The sequence below is a fragment of the Bison bison genome, unplaced genomic scaffold, assembly GCF_000754665.1.
Source record: "Bison bison bison isolate TAMUID 2011002044 unplaced genomic scaffold, Bison_UMD1.0 scf7180017864144, whole genome shotgun sequence".
Taxonomy (NCBI): Eukaryota; Metazoa; Chordata; class Mammalia; order Artiodactyla; family Bovidae; genus Bison; species Bison bison.
The window spans coordinates 1,280,140-1,282,662 of record NW_011494716.1 but is presented as its reverse complement, the minus strand read 5'-3'; the positions used below and the strand labels follow the sequence as shown (position 1 = coordinate 1,282,662).

General features: G+C 51.5%; 1 protein-coding gene across 1 annotated transcript in view; it reads left to right on the top strand.

Annotated features, from left to right (window-relative positions):
* Nucleotides 1–2,523, top strand: part of LOC104988985 (CREB-binding protein) — a 117,559-nt gene that overhangs the window by 83,191 nt on the left and 31,845 nt on the right. The window contains exon 12 of the mRNA XM_010840489.1: nucleotides 1,887–2,011. Coding sequence (XP_010838791.1) covers nucleotides 1,887–2,011 — 125 coding nt within the window. The remainder of the gene's footprint in view (nucleotides 1–1,886; nucleotides 2,012–2,523) is intronic.

The window sequence follows — 2,523 nt, the reverse complement described above, 5'->3', positions numbered from 1 at the left end:
GTGTGAACATGTTGCCTTTGGAAGTTTGGAGATCACAGCGAAGCTCTCCAAGGAGATCAGAAGTAGGAGTTCACTTTTTTTTTTGATGGACAAGAGAAAACATTTCCCTTGGAAGAGTCTCAAAAAAAAAAAAAAGCATTGTAGGAGGGGGAAAGAAACATTTCTGAGCACTTGAAAGTAGGGCGTCAGGCCTATCCTGAAGCCCGAGCACCCTGACTTGGGGGATGGGAGGAACGGGTGAGGCTGCTCTGGGCTAACGAGCACAGGCGCCTTGCCTACCAGACTCGCCGAGGAGGGTCTGTGCTCAACAGCCCTCACCGGGCTGGGCTCCTGGCAGCTGGTCTGAGCAGCTTCCGGAGGTTCTTTCTCAAGTTGAGAGTCTTTGGTCGTGGTTGAAGCAGTCATTTGAGTTTGGGGGTGAGGGTCATTTCAGAGCTTTTACAACTCTTAGCAGGTTGAGACCTGAACAGTAGGATGTTTCTGCTGGTTGTGAAATGAGATGGCGACATTATCCAGTGTCCAGTGTGTGGAGTAGTTCAGGGAGAGAGTGGTCGTTCTAACAGCTGTGGTGATCGTCCTGCATACACCAGACCTGGTACAGCTGATGATACTGTGGAGGAAACTTTTTAGGGACTTGTTCAGATGGACCAGATGTGAAGAGTGAAAGAAATCAAGAAGGCAGAGAAATTAAGCCTTCGGAGAGACAGGGTGCTGTATTAGGGACAGGGTAGACGAGTCTGCTGCTTCGGGATCTGAGAACGGGGCTGTTGAGCAGAGTGTGGAAGGAGGAGCCTTTGAAGGAAGTGCTTGCATGCCCCTGTCACCGGCACGTCCAGGTCTGTGGAGAGGAACTTGTTACAGTGCCGCTTCTTCATGCATCTTTTTCGCATGCTCAGTAAAATCTCCTCTTGTCAATAAAACCCTCCAGAAGAGCAGGGCACTTTGTTCTGTATGCTTCCTGGAAAGTCCTGGTTACTCAGGGGGACATTTTTCGCTGGTGCTGAGGGGACTGGTGCTCTTTGATGCCCTCTCCTACTCCACAGTTAAGGCAGTGCCTCAGGATTCTGTTCACAGCCACAGGATTGGGCCAAGTCCTGAGACTTACTGAAGCAGTATTTACATTGAGCTCAGAGTTCACGGAGAATTGTGGGAAATTACAGAGAGAGAGGCTCCATGGCCTGGAGTCATGTAGCGGCTGGTGAGAGGTGTCGTTCGTGGTGTGGCACCCTTGGGAAGGCCAAGGCAGCCATGAAAGTGAGATCTTTCCAGTCAGCAGAGAGGAGGCTGACGTTGAGAACCGCCAACCCTTGGGCACTTTCTAAATGCTTAATGTCCTTGCAAAATTAAAGCCATGTTTTGAGTCTTATCCCAGATTCTAACAATAAATGTAAGCCCAGCCAAGGAGCTGGGGGGCCTGGGGTGATGGGAGTGGGCTTCCTACTGGGAGTCAGGTGGTCCAGAAGGCTTTGAGGGGTTGGCTCAGAGGGGTGCCCTGGCCTCAGCAGACCTCCTCTGTGCATGGTGGGTGCTCCTTCCCACCACCCCGCCCACCCCCGTCTACTCTGTCACTCGGACCCTCAGATGCTCTGGCGCCGAGTGCTGCCTTGGCTTCAGCTGCTCGCAGCTTCCCTGATGCGCCACCTTCCTCTCCTCACACTGCCCTGCCTGCCCCCCACCCACCATCTCACCACCACCACAGTGGTGCCGTTTTTCCTGGATGTGAGCAATCTGTTGCTTAGCCATCTTTTCTGATTGGCTGATCTCCTTTCAGTTGTGTATGTAGTGTGTGTGTTCTGTCTTATTTGGCTTCAAGTTTCTTTGGCAAATTGTCATTCTGTTTTCCTATGGGTGCTTTTCCTAATGAACTGTTGTGGGTACGTTTACAGGGATGAATTCATTTAACCCAATATCCTTGGGGAACGTACAGTTGCCACAAGCGCCCATGGGACCGCGTGCGGCATCCCCCATGAACCACTCTGTCCCGATGAACAGCATGGGCTCCGTTCCAGGGGTAAGTGCTTGTCCTCCCCTCAGCTGTGCTGAGACGGCCTTGCTGCAACAGGACAGTTCTCCCCATGGGAGCTTGGAGGTTGGGAATCCTGTGGCGCTTGTTCCTTTGGATTGTGTTGTGCTTTGGCAACTCCATCTCTCTCTCTGGTCCTTATTACTCCAAGGTTTATTTGACCTTTACTTATTTTTACTGAAATGAGAGATTCCTTGGCACCTGTGACTTTGTGAGAAGACAGGAGTTCTGGGGATGTGTGACAGAATGAGAGGAAAGGTGTCAGTGTCCGCTGGCTCTCAGAGCGTCCTCTCCTGAGGCTGTTTTCTAAACGAGTCCGAGAACTCCTAAAAGGCGTATTTGAACTTTACACTATGGCATGCTGTTGATTTCTGTTCAGAGGACTGTGTGGAGCTGGCTCATTAGAGATCTGCATGAAAAAGTGTGCAGAATGCCTGGGAGCCAGGAGGTCTTAGTGCGTGGTGGGGTCCCCTCCTGTGAAGGGGGTAGTTGAGGATTCC